Consider the following 20,252-nt stretch of genomic DNA (forward strand, 5'->3'; position numbering starts at 1 on the left):
AGAAGAGAAAAGGGAAGGGACTTAAAACATACAACTCGACTGGAAAATTAGTTGTTTTACTTTGATTGTGGCGAGACTCTATATGCAAGGATGTCCAAGGGGTCACACAGCATAAATATTGGCACTTTCAGACATGGTGAATGGCAACCCCTCAAAACGATATTGTACTTTTAATGTAATTGGTCTTGGACTAAGCGGAGTGTGAGGAGAGGCACCAGATACAGATCAAGCGCTGCGGAGGCAGTCTGTACCGGTAGTGCGTGAAGACAACAGTGGTGAGACAGTTTTCGTCCATTATTGTTTGAGAACAGTTGGGACCTGTTCGGTCTCTTCAACCGCTCTATTGCCATTTGATTTGTCTCAAAAGCGCAGTTTGACGCATGCATTAATTCTAAACTAACTGACTGACACTGCGAGCGCAACCTCACCTGCGATGCCTTGTGAGATCCTGCATGACGTGCTGTTCATCGAGGGATCTTCTATGACGGATGTACCTTTCAGGGGACGCTTTTGAATCACCTATGCACAGGGAGCCTTCTGGCGCGACTCCAACAGCTTCCCGCCATTTTAGAGTCTGTCTTGGCACATCAAGGTTGAGGCCATGGATACGATATTCTAATAGGCGCAACATTCCTGAAAGCGAGATTGACCCCCCTGTCAGCCTCTGATGTTTAGCTCGTCTGTTCAAGCCATCCAACACATGGAGGACACTAGACCTTTCTTGCAGTTTGTGTCCAGTGTTCATTCACTGCACATCCTTGATTACTCGCGCCACAGCGTATTGTTGCCTATATCGACATCGAACTCATTAAAAGAGCTTCACGTTGAGTGAGGACTTCGGGTGAGAGACCACTCACCGGAGTTCAAGTCTTTCTACTTTCATTAAAAGGCCTCTAATTATAATGCATGCCCTTTTCTGTTGTGAGGGAGTTTGCGGTCATGTTTTGTTTTGGGGTATTAGATCCTTTACCACCAGGGTGGTTTGTTTCCCAGGGTGGTTTTTACCCTGTTGTGTGGAGGTTGCTCAGTTTTCAAGTATAGAGGGTACTCATTTATGGAGAGGTTGTGGGGGCGGTTAGTGCCCCAATTCAAGGTTCAGTTTTCAAGTGTATTGTATGTACCCATTCATGGGGAGGTTGTGGGAGCTGTGAGTCCCTAGTTCCGTTTTCTAGTGTAGAGTGTATCCATTCACGGGGAGGTTGTGGGGGTGGTGAGTGCTCCGTTTCAGTTTTCAAGAGTAGGTTGTGGGGGCGGTTAGCGCCCCAGCCTTGTTTTCAAGTCTAGAGTGTACCCATTTTCGGGGAGGTTGTTGGGCGGTGAGTGTCCCTAAGCCATGCCCTTGCAATGTTGTTCTTCCCAAAGGGAGGGGATGGATTGTGCAAGTATGTTTTGCATCTTTATCTTGGAATGCTCCTTCCACTTTTCCTGTAGGTGCATTGTTATAACTATACATTCTAAGAAACACTAGACTGAGGCCATATACTACAATTTGTCTGTCCAAAAAGAGCTGAAACATCAGCATTATACAACTGGACTCAATTATAACATTTTGTCTTTTGCCCTGCAAACTTTTGCACCACTGGTATATATTGGTTTATTTCAATACCAAAATGTTTCAAACTGTTTGGTGCAGTTTCTCAAGTACTAATGTGCCTACATAATTTTTTTTTGCAAAGGAAATTAAGAATTTTAAATACAATACATTTTACTTGTATATGCGCTCCGTTCGCTATGAGCCCTTAAGCGTGTGATTTTGAGCATCCTTTCTGAAGATAAATCCCTCGTTTTAATTGTATACCCCAGTTACTGGGTTTACTCTGCACTTGCATATATGCAAAGATAAACATGTCTATGTGTACACATCGGAAATACAATTGATAAGGACAGTTTATCATAGATTTTCTGACAAAGGAGTGAACCCAGAACCTTTCCGTCAATGGATTTAATCCACTAATCCCTCCCCAGAGAAATTCAGAAGCAAGAAGAGGATTATGCCAGAGTTCGGGAGCGACGGCCATTGGTAGACAATGGAATATTTACAGGAACATATCTGTAACAAATCTGTGATAATGCTGAAAGAAAGAAAAAAAAATCCGAAAGTAAATGATATGAAGAGAAGAGTTGAAGAGACAAGGTTGGAGCGCAGCTGCTTAAGGACATCATGTGGCATTTCTTACTATTGTGATAGATGCCCCTTTTACAGAACGCCTGAACCGCTATGCCCTAAACTCCCATAACTGCAGTAATTCAGGTTAGACACCCGACTGATAAGGAGAGACCCCGTTGGCAGCAAAGTTCCCTGACCGTACAGAGGCGGATGGGTGACAAACGGTATACGCCAGCTGTAAATGGGCACAGACGGAAGCAGAGAAGTAACTGACAGAGCCCCGCCCCCTCCCTCATTTACAGAGAAAAGTCGAAAAGGAGGGAGGGGGGCAATGGGGCCACTGGAGACGCCGCCAAGACTTGCGAACCTCGGTTCCTACCCAAGATGACTCACTGCATGAAGGCCTGGAGAGTGGTCTACGCAGCAAGAGGGTACCCCCTAATAGTTGACCGAAAATGGGGAAGGTGGAGACAACAATAAGTATTGATATAGGCAGCATCGGATTGGTTACAAGGGCACTCGGGCAATGCCCGATGGGCCGGGGTCCAAGTTCCAGCAGTGGGCTGCTTTTTGAGCAGTCTGTGGGCCTATTTGGGCAGTGTCTCTGTTTGAATACCGCCAGCGGCCCAGTGGGTGTCTGAGTGGCCTTTCTGTAGGGAGATGGGAGCTCATTACCTCCCTTTTAGCACCAGAGGTGTCACTCCCTTTCTCTGCTGTGCCTACCATTAATGTAGACATACTGAGCGGGACAGAGGGCCTTTGCAGAAGTGGCCTCACTTGTTTTCAGGTGTGTTTCACTAGTGTAAACTAATGCGTGCATTTTATTAACAACCACCCCCCCCCCCCTTTTATAAAAAATTACACTGAAGCAGTGATTTGAGGAAAGGCATTATGCTAATGTGGGCCGAATTTTTTTTTTCACGCCCGGGCCGATTTTTAATCCTAATCCAACCCTGGATATAGGACAGTGGAGAATGACCACATAGCTCCTCGGCGAGAAATGACATCCGTACTGCAGACCCTATCCCCTGACATCAATGGAGGCACCACCCTCTTGTCAGTGGCTGGATCATATATGGCCCGGAGGGGGTGAGATTTGGGTGGGCTGCTGCCCCTACCGGAACTTGTCCTCTGGGAGAAAGCATACAATGACGGATGGGTTGATGGTCACATCCTTGTGGCATTTAGTTTGTAGTTTTTATGCAAAAGTTAAAAAGAAAAACAAAAAACACATCAACGATACACACTGCTTGTAAGCAACTTGCTGCGTACAGTGTAGAGCAGGCTTCTCCAAACTGTAGCTCATGGCTACTGGTAGCTCTCCAGCTACCTGCAAGTAGCTCCCGTGTGCAGTTCAGCCCAAGTCTGAAACTTTGGTTGGCTGAATCAACATATTGTACTACAAAATTAAAAAGTATGCAACTGAGACCAATATGTATGTATCCTGGAGAAAAATGTTCAAATTTCCAAAACTAATATTTGACTGATAAATCAGGTAGAATTGTAGGACACGTATTACTAGTTTTATTAACCCAATGCCAGAAGCCATGCAGCTATAGTCACAATATATTAGCCTCATGTAAAACTCAGTACTGCCTATGTAAAGGCATTCCAAATAATGTTTTACATTACTGCAAGTAACACTGCCCGGTGGACAGGAGGTGTTCACTGCTGACAATCTTGTGTAATGTGGCCGCTATGTAATATTGTCGGATTGGTCACTATCACAAAATTATTAATGTTAGATGATGTTTTTCGTTAAACATAACTCGTTCTTATTAAAGAAGATGTTGCAGGACCCTCAGATACATAAATTCCAGCTCTGCAACCTCATACTCTCTGTATGCAAGGATACTGCTCTCCACCACAATCACTGCGAGGGCAAGCATGATAACAGGATCCCAGTAAGCGCTGTTCTAGCCCATACAACGCGACACAAGTGCAAAACCCTTTCACATGTCTGGCGTGTGTCTTACGCTTGTAAGTGTGGAATTGCAGGCATGCGGTCTATGCCATTAAAATACAGATCTCTAGACCCTGTACACAATGTGCGACCATGTAGTACATGCAAAAACCACAATTGATGGACAGAATGCAGAACAATGTCATACATTCACCCCAGTACAGAGATCTTGGCCCAAATCCATCGTTTTTTTGCACTCCACATCACCCCAGTTCAGACATGGCCATATGCAAATAAGTCTGACCCTGTGCCTCATGGGAACAGTCCAGCCCGAACTGCCAAGCCATGCCTTCCCTGGACCGGAAACAAGCTACCGAGAACCGGTTTCTGGCATTCCAGCCGTCTTCAGCCAGTCTTGCTTGAATCCAGTGGTGTGGAGTGCATGGGACTCACGTCTGAGCATACCCATCCAACTCTGGGTGCTTGTTTCCGGTCCAGGGAAGACATGGCTTGGCAGTTCGGGCTGGACTGTTCCCATAAGGCACAGGGTCAGACTGATTTGCATATGGCCAAGTCTGAACTGGGGTGGCAGAGTGAGCTAAAGAATGGTGATGCATTAAACCCAGATCAGTTGACTGGGGGTGAGTGTTTGATTTGCTCAAACGCTCCGTCCATCATCCCCTTTTGTATCGCTTTGTTCGCACTAAGTGTGGCAGGGTATGCTCAGACGTGAGTCCCTTGCTCACTTGGCCACTGGATTCAAGATAGCCTGGCTGATTAGGATTATGAATCCGAAACCGGTCCCAGGATGCTTGTTTCCGGTCCAGGGAAGACATGGCTTGGCAGTTCGGGCTGGACTGTTCCCATGAGGCACAGGGTCAGACTGATTTGCATATGGCCATGTCTGAACTGGAGTGGCTGAGTGAACTAAAGAATGGTGATGGATTAAACCCAGATCAGTTGACTGGGGGTGAGTGTTTGATTTGCTCAAACGCTCCGTCCATCATCCCCTTTTGTATCGACCATGTAGTACACACAGTATTCACAGGCATCACCCCCATCCTCCTACACAATACTCTTACCTCAGCCCAAAATGTATAGTGAGCAGTACAACACTCATCCCCTCCGTACTATGAGTGACAGTTCAGTGCTCAGTAAGCAAAATAGAAAAAAACACGGTTCGCGACAATCTGAAACACGCAACGCATATGCAATAAATGACAGATGCTCAGATTCCCTCGATTCTACCCCTCCCTGTTAAATGCAACAAAAAGTGTATCATAATAAATCAGACAGACATTGACAAAAAAGCACACGTGGTACACAAAGCGATACTTTATCGTATACAAACTGGTAGCTCGCTGTGAAAACCAGTTTTACACCAGGAGCTTTAACCCCATCTGAGTACACACAGGAATGTTCTAATGTAGAGACAGCAGACAACAAGGAGAGAATAAGTTCGCTCGCATTAGAGCAGAGTCCCTCATATATTGTATGCGCCTATACTGCCCCCCTACAACACCTCACTGGACTGCAGGTAGTGGTTTAAAAGGCCAGCACTCTGGCCCCAGAAACACGGTTTGACAGAACTGCATCAACCCTGTACATGCTACGGATGAATGTCACAACCACGGCCCCGCCCCCTCACATGTGTAAAGAAGTTCCCCTAGCATGCATTTTGCCTCACCTCCTCGCTACCCGGTACAGCAGCACTCCCGCAGCACAGGCCGTGATCCCCCCGGCCAAGCAGGCGGAGGGACTGTCAGAAAGCAGTTCTTGAACCCGCTCCATACCGCTCAGCTGCCGGTAAGAGAGAGCTCGGGTACGCAGGCGTGGTGTTCGCGCGCCTTCACAAGGGCTTCTCAATGCGCAAGCGTCCAACCGGTGTGAGGACGCGTTCCTCAGCAGGGCGCAGGCGCATTGGTCGCGTGAGCGCTGCCGTTTTGATGAGCAGGCGCAGAGACATCCACCTTGTCCTGAAAAGGTACTCTGTACGGCGAGCTCGTGCTGCAGCCGCCTCGCGCTCCTTAGTTTAATAATCCAGCTTCCAGGTCCCCGCCCATCTGTGCCTTCGGACAAAAAAACTGACTCAGATTCGGCAGCCAATGAGGGGTCGTGGAGTGAAGGCTCGGGGGCCGATGAGGGGGGAAGCCGTGTGACACTCCGTGCGAGCGGGGGCGGGTCCCCGGACTACCCTGCGTGGGCGGGAAGGAGTCTGAAGCGAGCGTTGAAATGGCGGCGTCGTGACCAGCTGGGGGCCCTAAGTACATTTTGGCGAGTGAGTCATACTGCTACAAACGAAGTCACTGGGGGTGTGGATTGTGCATTGTAGAAGACAGCTGAGAATATTTACAATTGCCATTCATTCCCTGACGTTCGGAGACCGTATCAATGAAGAAACGCTGTTTGTTTCGTTTGACCTTTACAAGAGACCCTTCGTGACAACCTCTTCGGAATCAACGGGATTCCGCATACCTGCAGTCCGTGAAACCGTGTAATCCTGTCGACGCGATCCATGCCAGAAAAGGCATCTGTGGCGGTCGTTTTTATCGTGGGCATAAAATAGCATAGTCGAAATTCTAGCAATTGAGAGTAAGCAAACACGAGTGCTGCACACATCAGTCCTGACCAACAGGAACTCCTAACTACATCAGAATGGAATTAAAATCTAAAATAAACAGTCTTAGAACATCATTCACGCAGACGTTCTTTCACACTTACGCTCACTCGCACTATAGTAAAAATAAATAATTTGTTAGGGTACGTCAATTAAAACCATAACAACGTGTACCTCAAATGAAGCATCAAATCCAACGAATAACAGTCTAAAAAATATATTGTTGTTGCTCATTACATTACTGATTGTATTGATTTTATATAGTTAAAACGATTACTTGTGTAGCTGTTATAGTCCACCAGGTAGTGTAAAATGATCACAGAACGACATAGGTAAAGTGTACAAAAACACTCCAAGTTCAGCTCCAGTAATTGAGTTTCTCCAGATTAAGGTACTGACAAGCACAGACAACATACAAAAGGCAAATAAAGAATCATTGGTAAATACAATTACAGGTATGCATATTACATTATCTCCCTTCCACTAATATTTAACAAGCATTTGCAATGCGATCAGCCTTGCATTTGTGAAAGTTGAAGCTACTGGTGTAAATGATAGGTTTTTTTGGATTTGCTTATTGTTTATAGTAGCGTGGATGTATGTTGTCAATTGGAATTCTGTGGTTTGGATTGGAATCGTCAGTTATGGAATTGTATTGGGTGGAATTGTGTGTGTAGTATATTTGCATTTTTGAATTATGCGGAATGGTGAATTGATAGGGGCGTGAGTTGTATAGAATAGATAGTAAAATGCAGATTTTCAACATTTAGAAATGAGTAGAAAATCATGATTTTAATAAAGGCACGGAGGCCAATATTATGCATTACCTTTTATTACCACTCAGGCAGCAGCAACAAATAAACCGAATCAGAACACATAAAAACTTCTAGAACTCTGAACATGCATATCCACATAGAACCTGCAGCCATCTTCCTCTTTTGGGTGCTGCGAATTTAAATGTAAAACCAAAGTCTCTATTCGAACAAGTCCAAATTTTTCTCCCTTCCAGGACATCAACTGTTCAGATCTTCAACTCCTTAGAGAAAACTTCTTCTTTAACCTGAATTAGACAAGCATTTACAATGCAACGGTCTCGCCTTTGCAAAAGTTAGAGCTATTGGCATTGTAAATGAAAATTTTTTTATGTATGTGTTTGTTTTGAAAACAGATAAATAAATGGCATTGTCATTTATAATGCTAATAGCTTAATCTCTCGCAAATGTGAGACCTATTGCATGTGCAACCACACACACACACACACAGAGCCACACAAAGAGCACACACATAGATGTGGTGGAAGTGGATCTGGTGGATGTGGGGGTGTTGGATGTGTTGGTGGTGGATGATGATGTGGTGGTGGTGGATGATGTGGTGGTGGTGGATGTGGTGGTGGTGGTGGACGTGGTGGTGGTGGATGTGGTGGTGTTGGATGTGGTGGTGGTGGTGCTTTTAATTACTTAAAGTCCCGCCATACATTGACAACAATGTGCGTGTCGAGTGGGATGTCCGCTGAAAGTTTACTTCCCAGACTATTAACAATAACAGAGCCTGTCGCCCTCATTGAAATAGGCACGTGCTGGTGGCAGTAACAAAGCCACCTGTCCGTAAACACTGAAAGCCACTGGTTTTAAACCCAACACATATTTAACCTCCCAGACACCTACAGCCATTAACCGTGCAATATTTACAGCAGCCTATTTTTCCATGATCTCAAGGGAGGGTTTGCCACAGAAAAGATTGTTTGTTTTTCCCTATTGGTTTTTACCGGGTTGAGCAGTGAGCTAAGATGGGCCAAACGAGAAATACAAACGTTTGACCCAAGGGGCCATTAGGAACAGCTGGTTGTTGAAAAATAACTTCGCTCTGCAAAAAAAACACAAGACTTTTAATTTTCACAGCTGTGAGAGCAGGGTGGAGCTCGCCGCTGATCTTGGGGTAAAACCAATGGAGCTGACGAGACCAGGCAGTGAGTGCTCAGCACTTCGAGCCAAGCTAGCCGCACACTGCTCTTGGGGTGAAAGCACGGAGGATGACAAGAGCGGGTGCCTATAAAATGAAGACATCCATCAAGCAGAGACTGTGCTAACGAAAATGTATACTTACTCGTGCCAGCCTGGCAGACTGAAGGCTCTGAAGCAGGGAAGGGGCAGGGATCCTCCAGGGGCCAGGACTCTTGCAGATCACCCCGACCGTGCCACGTGCAGAGTCTGGACACCTAACTCCCCGGTTAAGTTGGTCCATGTAAGCAACCGAGAGGAGGGGAGAGTCGTGGCTGCCTGCAGCCAGCATTGCTCTGCTGTTACTGCCCGAGCTCAGGTTTCCCGCAGCCTGCCTGCCTGCTGCAGGAGCTTTCACAGGACACAACCTGCAAAAACTTGTTTAGAGTGGCGCTGAAGAGGGGGCGCATAGTAATGCGGGCTGCACAACTCTTACTGCGTTCACTCGCGGTGCCTTGGCGGGGCTTGCTTGTGTGCTTCCCAGAGAGACAGGAGATTGGGAAACGCGCGAGCGCGGCCGGCGCCAATCGCTTTTCAGAGCGTGCGCGTGACATCTCCTGGGAAGCAGACCCGGCAACAATAGTATCGCGCCTGCGCGATGGCATATGGCTTCGCCATATGCACCGCAGGCGCGAGACCTAAAAATGCCATCGTTGGAGAAAACAAGACTAATTACGCAAATTAAAAACATCAGCACTAGTGTTGAAAAGAACCTTCCGATCAAATCAACAGGCAAAAAGGCATTTTGTTTTTGCAAACGTTGAGAATAAGAATATTATTGTTCAATTGTGTTTTTTTTGTTGTTGGGAGGAAACGTTTTGTATAATAATTACACTGTAGTTGCAGTTTGGCTATTAGCTAATGACATTTTATTGTCAGACGTACAATTCTGTAGTCCTTGAAATAGATTTTGTCCACTTTGCCTTCTCCGGAGCCTCTCGTGTAAATCTGGATGATTTAAACCACGACTGGCATACACTTGATCCCAGCTGCCATGCAACTTTCGGCATTTTTCAAGGGATTGCGAAATGCTGCTGACATTTACGCCTCAATTGTCGGTGATTGGGTGACATAACTCTCTCGTGAGGCCTCCAGAGGGCAAGAGTCTTTTAAATCGCGTTATTCCTCCCGTTGGGGCCAACTTCATTTATCTGGGATGGCACCGAGGAAACGGTTACGTACTTCCTGCTTCTGAGAAGTGGACAAGGATGAAATGGGAGTCTGCCTCTCTGTAGAAGCCAGGGACTCGGAGCCCGTGCTTAAAACATTATTGCACCAATAAACTTTCTTTGTAGGTCAGAAGATTATTGAAGATAGATTGAGGTTGTCTTAAACAATTATGGCAATGCGGAACTCGGTACAAGGTGTGTAGCAATGCCTGGTCCAAAATGGAGGAGCTAAAACACTCTGCTGTGCGGGCAGTTTAATTTTAGGGAAAGTGCGGCTTAGAGGCCTGTGGCATCAACATACTAACTAACTACGACTTAATGACAGAGGGGAAGATACGTTGTCAACATACCTTAGGCAGATGCCCCGTCAAGTTCTTGTCAAACAGATGATTTGAGGACACGTCAGCAGTTGTGCAGCTATGAGTTGTCGTCAGCATGAGGGCTCGGTGCCCTCAGCCCATGGGTTAGAGGTGGGTGCCGGTGCCGTCAGTAACAGCTCAGCCTAAGAAACTGCAGGTGGTTGCAGAGGCATAGTAATGCGGGCTGCACAACTCTTACTGCGTTCACTCGTGGTGCCTTGGCTGGGCTTGCTTGTGTGCTTCCCAGAGAGACAGGAGATTGGGAAACGCGCGCGCGCGGCCGGCGCCGATCGCTTTCCAGAGCGTGCGCGTGACATCTCCTGTCTCCTGGGAAGCAGACCCGGCAACAAGAGTATCACACCTGCGCGATGGGATATGGCTTCGCCATATGCATCGCAGGCGCGAGACCTAAAAAAAAAACAGGTAATTAAACTGGGCGGGTAAAGTGGAGGGGTAATATTAGCCTCCTTGCCTTTATTAAAATCATAATTTTCTACTAATTTCTAAATGTTGAAAATCTGCATTTTACATCAAAGCCCGGAGGCCAATATTATGCATTTTCAAAGTTCCTCTACAACACTAGTCAACACATTTTCCACTTGTTTGAAATAAAATCTCTTAAATGTTGACTCACAACTCCAATCTGCAGCCTTCATAATCCCACTTAAACTAAAACCTCTCATATAAGCCTTACTAGCACCTCTCACAGAATGAGCCCCCAAAACACCAGTATCAATCCCAGCCTTTAACCTCACTTCTCTCACCCACCTAGCCAAAGTAGCTGATGAAACTGCCCTAAAAGGTTTCATTAACACCTCGGCTGCTATGGGGTTTTCCCCTCCGGTGCTAGAAAGTGATATTTACCATTGTTCATGACAAGGTCAGCTCGTCAAACGCACAGCGCAGGTAACTCCCATGACGAGCTGACGTTGTCATGAGCATGGAAGGGGTTAAAGAGACTAACAACTGAGAACAACCACTCAGTCTCACACCAAGAGTTATTTTCTCATATTCCTTTAAACAATGTACAACACACAATTTTTTATTCTCATCAAATTGAGGATAAAAAATTGTTCTAGACATAGTCTTAGTTCTCTTCCTTAATTCAAAACAAACACCTGGTTGAAAAAACCTTGAATCCACCTCCAATGCCTTAATATCAGATACTCTTCTACAAGAAACTAAACAAAGAAGCATGGTTATTTACCACTTTAAAAAATTAATATCCAAAAACTCATTCTCACCTCAACTATCTAATTCTTTCAAAACTAAAGAAACATCCCAAAGAACACCATACTTCGCTCTGGGAGGTAAAACCATCCGTACACTCTTAACCTTTTTACTAGACCATGTTGTCCAACTGGAAGACCATCCACCAACTTATGCCCTGCTGAAATAGCAGACCTGCTAATATTCACTGAATTGTAAGCCAAACCTTTTTCAAATAACAGTCAAAAAATTCACCACTTCTACCACAGGTGCTGATATGGGATCCAAATCCCTCTCAAAACACCAACCAGAACATCTTCTCCATGCTGATCTATACATTTTTGTCGTTCCCTTTGACCATGACCTGTGATAAGACTCTCCGCTCCCTCCGATAATCCATGCACCTGCCAAACTCTCCTAAAATCAGCAATGCCATTAGTCTTAGGCATACCAAGGGCTTTGACCGCTGGGATGCTATAGGCATTTCAACAATTGGGGATCTATGGCAGAAGGGACACGTGATACCCTTTGAGACACTGAGACAACAGTACAGACAAGGTGGTCGTGCCTTATCCTATAAAGGCCCAGTTCTATGAAACTCACTCCACCCCACACTGAAACAAATTACTAATCTGGAACCCTTTAAGGAAACATCTTAAAACTTACTTATTCACTCATTCCTAATATATCTTTGCTAACAGTACATGATCATGTTTGAGCCTTTCTGCTAGGAGCGCAAGCGCAGAGATATCCCTGTTGGGATTGATTCAGGCGCTATATAAGAATATAAATAAAATAAAATAAATAAAAAATACCACTTGGCCCCATCAGAACATTTCCGGTATATGCAGATACGCCACGCCTTAACACGACACTGACACCTGAAACAGACATCCCGGAGGTGTCCCCTCTCAAGAACAGACTACTCACAGACTATATGACATCACTGACGTATCGTAAGCTAATCAATAATTTACCTGACCCGACAGGGCCCTTACGGGAGAAATGGTCGCATGATTGTGGGGACATTGATGATTCAGAGTGGCAAGAGACGATTGCGTCTCCGAAAGAAGTGGGCATCTCCTCGCGTCTCCGCTTGGTGCAATTACGCATATTACATAGCTCGTATTACACTAGACACACACTGCATAAGATGAGACGAATAGCACACCCATACTACCTGCGGGGTTGTGGTGAAGACAGGACCTTCTAACACACAATATGGGAATGCCTGAGAATTGCAAACTACTGGGTACAAATGATGCGAACCATGTCTCAATCGGAAGGGGTTTCCATACTGCCAGACCCTAGATGTTGCCTTTTGAATGTATGGGAACCTAATGACCTCACACGTTCGGGACAGGGTTGGATGACACTGGGCATGCAGATGGCAAAGAGGAACATAGCGCAGAAATGGGGTGGGACGGAGTCGCTTACACTAACGGCTTGGAAACATGATATGGATGCAGCGATGATTTCAGAACGAGCAGTGTTTTGCAATAGGGGCTGTCCCAAAAAATGGAGTTAAAATTTGGAGGGCATGGAATAAATATAGAGGGGACATTTTTGACCAACCCTCAGATGATGATAGTTCCAGCTCTGATTCCGATTGATGCATTGGAAATAACGAACTTGCTGACAGCCTATGCTGTGGCTGCTGGATTCAGATATACTTGTTCTTGTGACATAGCCATAATGGTTTCTGCTGAAAGACTACTGTGCTCAATTTGCTCTGTATCTTTACTGAACATTGTATCGCACTGTTTTGAAAATGCAAATACAAATATTTAAAAAAATATATATTATTATAAAAATGAATACGTCTTATATCCTGAATTCCTTCTATTGTAAAAAATAGAAACTGAAAATACGGCGACTTGGTATAATATTTCTTTAAAATCATCTAGAAGACAATGAAATAAGTACTGCTAAACCATCGCTAGCCCTACCTGCTTGAGATGGGCAGCAAGCAGACACTCACCACGCCAACGGGCAGCCGTGAGGGGAACGGCAGAGTGTCAGGCAAGGAGGGAGCGCCTGGAGACTCCCAGGACTCCGACCTGGTTGCGGGTCGCCTTTTTACGCCATCGGGCAGCCGTGAGGGGAACGGCACTACATCTCCCAGCAGCCTCGGGGGCGGTGGCGCACCAGTGACGGGTGCAGAGCGCCAGGAGGCGCTACTAAACAGCCCGCGGCAGCGAGCACAGCGGGGGCAGCAAGCAGACACTCACCACGCCAACGGGCAGCCGTGAGGGGAACGGCAGAGTGTCAGGCAAGGAGGGAGTGCCTAGAGACTCCCAGGACTGCGGCTGTTTTCATTATGATGATTTGAAGAATAAAAAGAAACGAAGATTCTCATATTCTGAAGGATTTTGACTGATTCTTTCTGTCCTGTATTATTCATTGTTACAAAATATATTGATTGATGGTGATTACTAGATTCCCCCAATTTTTTTTTACTGCTACTTAGGATGGTGCACGCTTAAACCCAGTTCTCTTTTGATACTTAGATGTTTACAGGGCTCAACCGCAGCTTTGGGGACCAATACTTACCTTGGTACTCAACGCTGCCGTAACTACCTTGATCCCACCAACATGGGGCGACTCCATTATAGTCCCAATCTATAAAAAGGTGGACAAAGCTCTGGCAAGTAACTACCGGCCCATCAGCCTGCTCGACTCGTCTGTAAAAATCATGAGCAGAGTCCTGCTTTTCAAATTAGAGGAGTGGGCCAATGAGAATGGAATTCTTGCAAACTCACAATACGGATTCAGGAAGGGAAGAGGGACCCTAGATCAGTGCCTGAATTTAGAGTTGTTGATAGGCAAGTATACCAGAGCCAAACCCGGTAACATCTATCTTTGCTTTGCTGACCTTAGCAGTGCTTTTGATTTAGTTAATCACTCACTTCTTTGGTCAGTTTTGCTTGACATGGGTGCCCCGAAAGAAATTATCTTTTTTCTCGCCAGACTATACAGTAAGCTGAAAACATGTGTTCGGTATGGTGTCAGCGGGGAATGTACTAGTAATTTTAATGTGAAACGGGGAATTAGGCAGGGTTGTGTCCTTGCGCCCCTTTTATTTACCCTTTTTGTTAATGGGGTTGAAGTCGCCTTGAAAACCATCAAGGCTGATGCTCCACAGGTTGCAGGGGATAGTGTCCCAGTTCAGCTATATGCAGACGACGCGGTGCTCCTGTCACGGACACCCGTTGGTCTGCAGCGTCTGATGGACAAGTTCACAGAATTTATTGGGAGCAGGAGACTGTTGATCAACAAGAATAAAACTCATACGATGACTTGTGGGACTAAAGCGGGCAGAAACCACTCCTTTTTTATAGAAGGGGTTAAAGTGCAGAATGTGAATAGTTTCTGCTATCTGGGGATTACTTTTACTAGTGATGGTAGGTGGGGGCATGAATTAACGAATGTTTGAACTAAAATGAGCAAAAGCTCTTATGGCATTTTTAAATTTGCGTCTAAGCTGGGGGATAGGCGTATCAAGGATATGCTGGAAATCTACAAGGCACGTAGTGTATCCATTGCCCTCTACGGGGCGGGGCTTTGGGGTTACTGCAAAACTGATTGTCTACAGATAGAAGAAAATAACTTTCTTAAGAAATTATTGTGCCTCCCTAAATCTGCCCCAACAGAGTTGATCCATTGAGAGGCTGGGGTTCTTCACCTGACTGAGCTCGCCTCACTTAGGCCTTTATTGCTTTACCGGGCAATTTGGCTTAAGGAAGAGACCGAGTTCAATCAACTTATAATTAGGGACTGCCTTGGATTAGACAACTGTATGCAGATACCGTGGATATGTTGTAGATTGTTATAAAAGTATCTTTGATATTAATTTGTTGTCAGATAACTGTCCCCCCAGAGGTCTTGCGAAACAGGATCTTAAAAACACCTTTATGTCACATAAAGCTCATAAACGTTCAGTAATAACCAACTCCCTCGCTACTGTTAAAACCTACAATAAATATATTGCTGTTGAGGGATTTCAGTGTTATCTGAATGTAGTAACCAGGCCAATGCATAGGTTTGTATTGACCAGATTAAGAGTTGACATTGCTCATGTATTAGTGGCCTTCCCACATCCTAAAAAGCCCCCTGTGGGTCCGTGTCCCTGTGACGGACATTCCAAGCAAAGCACAATGCACTTTTTGCTCATCTGCTCCCTATTTCAGAACGTTAGGATCTCCTTTTTAAAACCAATATTTCTTAAGTATGGAGTTTTAAATGTGGAGGATGCTATGTGTTTGTTGTATAATTTGGACCACCCCGATATATGTTTTTATACTGCCAGTTTTATATGTAAATCTATGGCTTTTAGAAAAAGTATGAGTTTTTAATCATGTTTGCACTTTTTTCATTCTGTTGCCTGTTTGCTGTGCTTTTATGGTCATTTTTACTATGAACCGAATAAAGCTTCATGAACTGAACTGAGATGGGATTGCATTGGTTGTGATAGTCTTGAACCCATTTACAAAGAAAGCATTGGTAAGCCATGTCTCCTGTATTAAAACCAAATCACAGTGCTCAAAAGTTTTGTACCAGTTCACATCCTGTATTTTGTTCCTAGCCCCTGCCCCATTCCATGTCATTATCTGTAAGCAATCTGACTGTGGCAGACTCACAGAATTTAACTCACCCTCTGGTAAAGGCCTACTCTTGTATGTCACTATGCTGACTTTATTCGGACTCCCCCCACAGCCTCTAGAATATCCAACTGCGTGGGCGGGATGGTCACTAAGGACACTGGTCGCTGAGTGACAAAACTCGACAAAGGTATTTAATTTAAAGAGTGTAGTCAATCGCAACAGTCTAGGCCTGACAACGGAGCAAATCTGCTCTCTAAGTTTAGAAAGGGCAATCTTTGGCTGGGATCCTGTTGCATTCTATAATTGTTTTGTTCCCGCTGCGTCCGCCAACTATTCTGGGTTAAGTATGGTCTATAAAAAAACCCCAGTGGTAAGAGATCAATTTTATCGGAATTAGAATCTAAATTAGTACTTCCCAGGCAATTCAAGAGAAATCCCACAACTCTCTTGTTATTAAAATTTGCGACTATGCAATCTCCTCCTCCTACTTTCCTTGATTGCCCGATCCAAGGACATCGTCTTCTAGCGATTATCATATCCTTCCAAATATCTGGACCCACCACCCCTGTATTCTTCAGTTGATTAGAGAGCCAATGCATGGTTTTAGCCATTAATTGCTCGGTGTTTTCTATCTGGCCCTCTCGAAGGGGTGGGACATTCCGTAAAGCCACTACCAATGAAGCAGCTGCTGAGGGGAGATGTAAAACCTGGGGGCCCACTAGGGCCTCCCTATGATCACGGCCCCTCGGCATCTGAAGCAATTTCTGAGCCCGAGCCCCTAATGGGGTAACAGGCGAGACCACACCCCTAAGCCTCACGTTTGGTCCACTTATCCCTCTTCCCTGGTCACAGGCTTCAACGGTGCCATTTACTCTGTCGATGTTATCTATTTCTACAACATCTACATTCCTTCCTGCCACACTTGAAGTAACAGGTATTTGCCTTACTGCCAGGGAATCAGAGAGGGGGGAATTTCCGGGTACCGCAATACAAGGCCCATTTACCACTGACCTAATCCTCTGTTCCTGTGAAAGAATTGTTCCTTCAATGGCCACACACTTCAAATATTAGTATACATCCTACTTATTAAAACTTGGCGACAAAGTTATTCTAGACAATTTTATTTCAAACTTTCTTTTATTTTCATTTTATATGATTTCTTATTATTAGATTTGTAAAAAATTATTTCATCATGAATACATTTTTTATGAATATTTTTCTTAATACATGTAAACAATTATCACAAAAATAGCTATAAATATGTACAAAATAATGTGACACAGATTATTTAAGAAGACACCACCTGATACCATACACACAAACTCAATATACTAACACTCTCGCACCCATACTACATTCAGACCACACCATCAAGGAAAAAGGGAAGGGTTGAGTTACAGTTGGCAAGATCTAAGTACCAATTCTAGGGTCTCAAGATGCAATTTGAGACCCCTGCTCCAGGTCGACGCGCGCTTCGGCGGCTCTAGGCCGCCTTCCTCAGGACCTTTTTCTCAGTTTATTTCCAGATATCAGGGGATCTATAAGATATATATAAAAAAAGGAAAAATAATATATCTGTCACCAAAACAGTCGCAACAAGTTGAGAAAAACAACAGCAGTATAATTTTTTAAAAAAAACAATTGTTTAGATTTAGCACAGTAGCTCTTCACATGACCATAAGTTGCAAGAAAAGGTACACGGTGTATAATATCACCTTACATGTAAACATCATAGCGTCATATCCAAGATGGTATACTCGTGTCAAGCCTAGTTTCACAACAAGCAAAGAGTAGTAGACAAAGATCCTATTCCTTCAAGAGATACTTTTCATTTTCAATAACACACACCAAAGCATACTACAAATAAAAGGGCGTTAATCTACTTACGGTAAAAACAGATATTTCCTATTGCTTTGGTTCTATCTTCATATAGGTTGACCAATTTGGAGAGACAAGATGTACAAATGAAAAGCACCTAAATGAAAAGCAAAAAAAGCCCTTACTCTACATACTACAATTGGTTTGACTATAAACAGGTTTGTTCTCCCGAATATAGGGTCCGTTATTACTAATGGCTCAGGTCTCCATGGTGGTATATGACAGTTCCTCCTATGATCAGGGCGACTAAAACAAAAATGCGACGATGTTACGGTCTGTACAGCCTATCTAGGGGCAACATACTAATCTATATAGCCATGAAGCATGTAGAAGAAAACGCACCTCCTAGTCAGCTAGTAGCTACCAATTCTCTTATAATCGAAGTTAGATGGTAAAGCGTGTCTTCGCGATGAGGGAGCTTGGTCTGATTATAAATAATCTGAAAAGTGGAAGAAGACGCAGAGTCAGAACATGGATTTGTCTAAACCACAATAATCATATGACTCATTGTAGTTAAAAAATTATGCTATAACGATTGCATGGACATGTGTCTGATAAAGAATATCTTACTTTTATCAGTCCTGCGGTATATTCCCATGGAGAGTAGATTGAGAAGGTTTTAATACCGCTGACTCCGTACGACCATCTGAAATATAAAGATGGTATATATTTCACGAAATGATTCAAGAGCATAAGCATAGGGACACGCACAAGCTCACCCTAATCATACGATTGCATGATAGATTAATAATAGGCACTGAGGCACAAGAGGGTTGGGGAGGCTCAGAGAGCATAGAGTCAAATGTTAAAAATAACAGCCCGATCTTCCCAACATACGTTCCATCACGGGCCTACCAGTTGTCTTAGGCAATCACAGATGTGGCTAGTGCCACGCCTGTGATTCAGCCATTACATCGGAGGTGATTAAATAGAATGAAAAACAAATTAAACTGCGATATTTGACGAATTGCCGCAGTAGTAACATCATTTATATTCTCCGTCCGCTTCAGTGAACATAAGTCTGCCATCAGGACTAAAAAACTGTCGGCCCCCCAGTCCAACATTGTCTAGATAAGAACCACACTGAACATGAAATCAAGTGGTCTATCCTGGAAAAGGTAGTACCCAGAATGGGCCAATTGAATGAAATCACCCGGAAGAAACGTGAAACTTTCTGGATCTATCATCTGGATAGCGTCAAACGTGGATTGAATGAGGAAATATCCTGGTATGTTACCAAGTAGAGATATTCACATTCTTTCTAGTTAGTACTTGTACTCCAACCTATATTAACAGTCCTTGTAAATATGATCCACTATTGGGCACTGATCTTTTCTCTTTTTTCTCTTACCTGTATGTGAATTTTCTTATGTCCTGAGTGCTCTATCTTATTTTGAGCTCTTTTTCATACCTATGAAAAGTAATGGTAAGTGGACATGTGTGTAAACCACCATTACCAGCACGTAGAGAAAATGTTTGTTTACATTGAACAAGTTTTATCCCCTTGTGTGTTTCTGGATCGCTGGGACCTTTAATAAGTGGTTTTTCAGTCACTTAGAGATTACCCTTTCCCTTGGAGCTTAGCTAATAACGCCCCTCGTCCGGTTTTCTCGCTCTCTCTCTAGTTGTCTTTCACGTAATGTATATACGTCAGGCAGATGGCTACTGATATGCAGTCCATTTTCTATATCGAGTCCCGCATGACGTTTTAGATCACATCGGGAACGCGGGTGATATCGCGTGATTTTGTGCCCTCGCTGAGGGGTTTTAAGCCGGATATTGCATTACGAACGCCGTTTACCGCGAACATTTGAAGAAGAGAGGGGAGTTTATTCGGCCACGCGAGACGCCCTGGTAGGTTATAACTATGGGTTATGCGAGATTATGTAGTATTAGAATGCGTCCGTAGTGCTGTATGTTGGGAAGATCGGGCTGTTATTTTTAACATTTGACTCTATGCTCTCTGAGCCTCCCCAACCCTCTTGTGCCTCAGTGCCTATTATTAATCTATCATGCAATCGTATGATTAGGGTGAGCTTGTGCGTGTCCCTATGCTTATGCTCTTGCATCTTTTCGTGAAATATATACTATCTTTATATTTCAGATGGTCGTACGGAGTCAGCGGTATTAAAACCTTCTCAATCTATTCTCCATGGGAATATACCGCAGGACTGATAAAAGTAAGATATTCTTTATCAGACACATGTCCATGCAATCGTTATAGCATAATTTTTTAACTACAATGAGTCATATGATTATTGTGCTTTAGACAAATCCATGTTCTGACTCTGCGTCTTCTTCCACGTTTCAGATTATTTATAATCAGACCAAGCCCCCTCATCGCGAAGACACGCTTTACCATCTAACTTTGATTATAAGAGAATTGGTAGCTACTAGCTGACTAGGAGG

The 20,252-nt window shown here is 44.3% G+C and overlaps 1 protein-coding gene across 2 annotated transcripts in view; it reads right to left on the bottom strand.

Moving 5' to 3' along the window:
* The window catches only part of TMEM201 (transmembrane protein 201), a 274,511-nt gene extending 268,588 nt beyond the window's left edge, over window positions 1–5,923 (bottom strand). Inside the window, exon 1 of one of the 2 annotated variants that reach the window (XM_086921392.1) lies at window positions 5,698–5,923. In XM_086921392.1, the coding sequence (XP_086777518.1) occupies window positions 5,698–5,801 (104 nt within the window). In that variant the 5' untranslated portion in view covers window positions 5,802–5,923. The remainder of the gene's footprint in view (window positions 1–5,697) is intronic. The other variant, XM_086921393.1, reaches the window with a different exon arrangement.
* Window positions 5,924–20,252: the final 14,329 nt, after the last annotated feature.

This window comes from Lissotriton vulgaris, chromosome 5 (assembly GCF_964263255.1).
Source record: "Lissotriton vulgaris chromosome 5, aLisVul1.2, whole genome shotgun sequence".
NCBI classification, from domain to species: Eukaryota; Metazoa; Chordata; class Amphibia; order Caudata; family Salamandridae; genus Lissotriton; species Lissotriton vulgaris.